Source organism: Penaeus monodon, chromosome 31 (assembly GCF_015228065.2).
Source record: "Penaeus monodon isolate SGIC_2016 chromosome 31, NSTDA_Pmon_1, whole genome shotgun sequence".
NCBI classification, from domain to species: Eukaryota; Metazoa; Arthropoda; class Malacostraca; order Decapoda; family Penaeidae; genus Penaeus; species Penaeus monodon.
Window position 1 is genome coordinate 1,997,551 of NC_051416.1, and position 396 is coordinate 1,997,946.

The 396-nt window shown below is 49.7% G+C and overlaps 1 protein-coding gene across 1 annotated transcript in view; it reads left to right on the forward strand.

Annotated features, from left to right (window-relative positions):
• Positions 1 to 396, forward strand: part of LOC119592805 (carbohydrate sulfotransferase 11-like) — a gene marked incomplete in the record, with an annotated part of 7,914 nt that overhangs the window by 750 nt on the left and 6,768 nt on the right. The window contains 1 exon segment of the mRNA XM_037941713.1: positions 77 to 391. Within this exon segment, the coding sequence (XP_037797641.1) occupies positions 101 to 391 (291 nt within the window).

Here is a 396-nt window from a genome sequence, read left to right on the forward strand (position 1 = left end):
GAGATGAAGAAATTTTTGTTTGTGCACAAGACGGAATATACTTCTGTTTAATAGATATGATCTATCTCTCCATCAGACATGACCTAGCTGTCGCCCCAACATGAAAGCAACAGCCATGAAAAGCAAGTTCTTTGCCCTTACTCTGACTGCCACTGCCTTCGTCTTCTTGACCAAACTGAGCATCTTCACCGCCAGCCCAGTCCAGTCAAGCACAGGGTCAGCCACGGACAACATTATCCGAGTGACCTTTGACCCGAAAGGAGCCAAAGAGGGAGACGAAGAAAGCACACAGAGGGAAGGGGTAGGAGGATACACAGGGACACGCCAGAGCCCGATTTTAAGGAACCGAAACGCAACACGGAAATCAGAAAAGCCACGGCGGTTCCCCACTCCAGC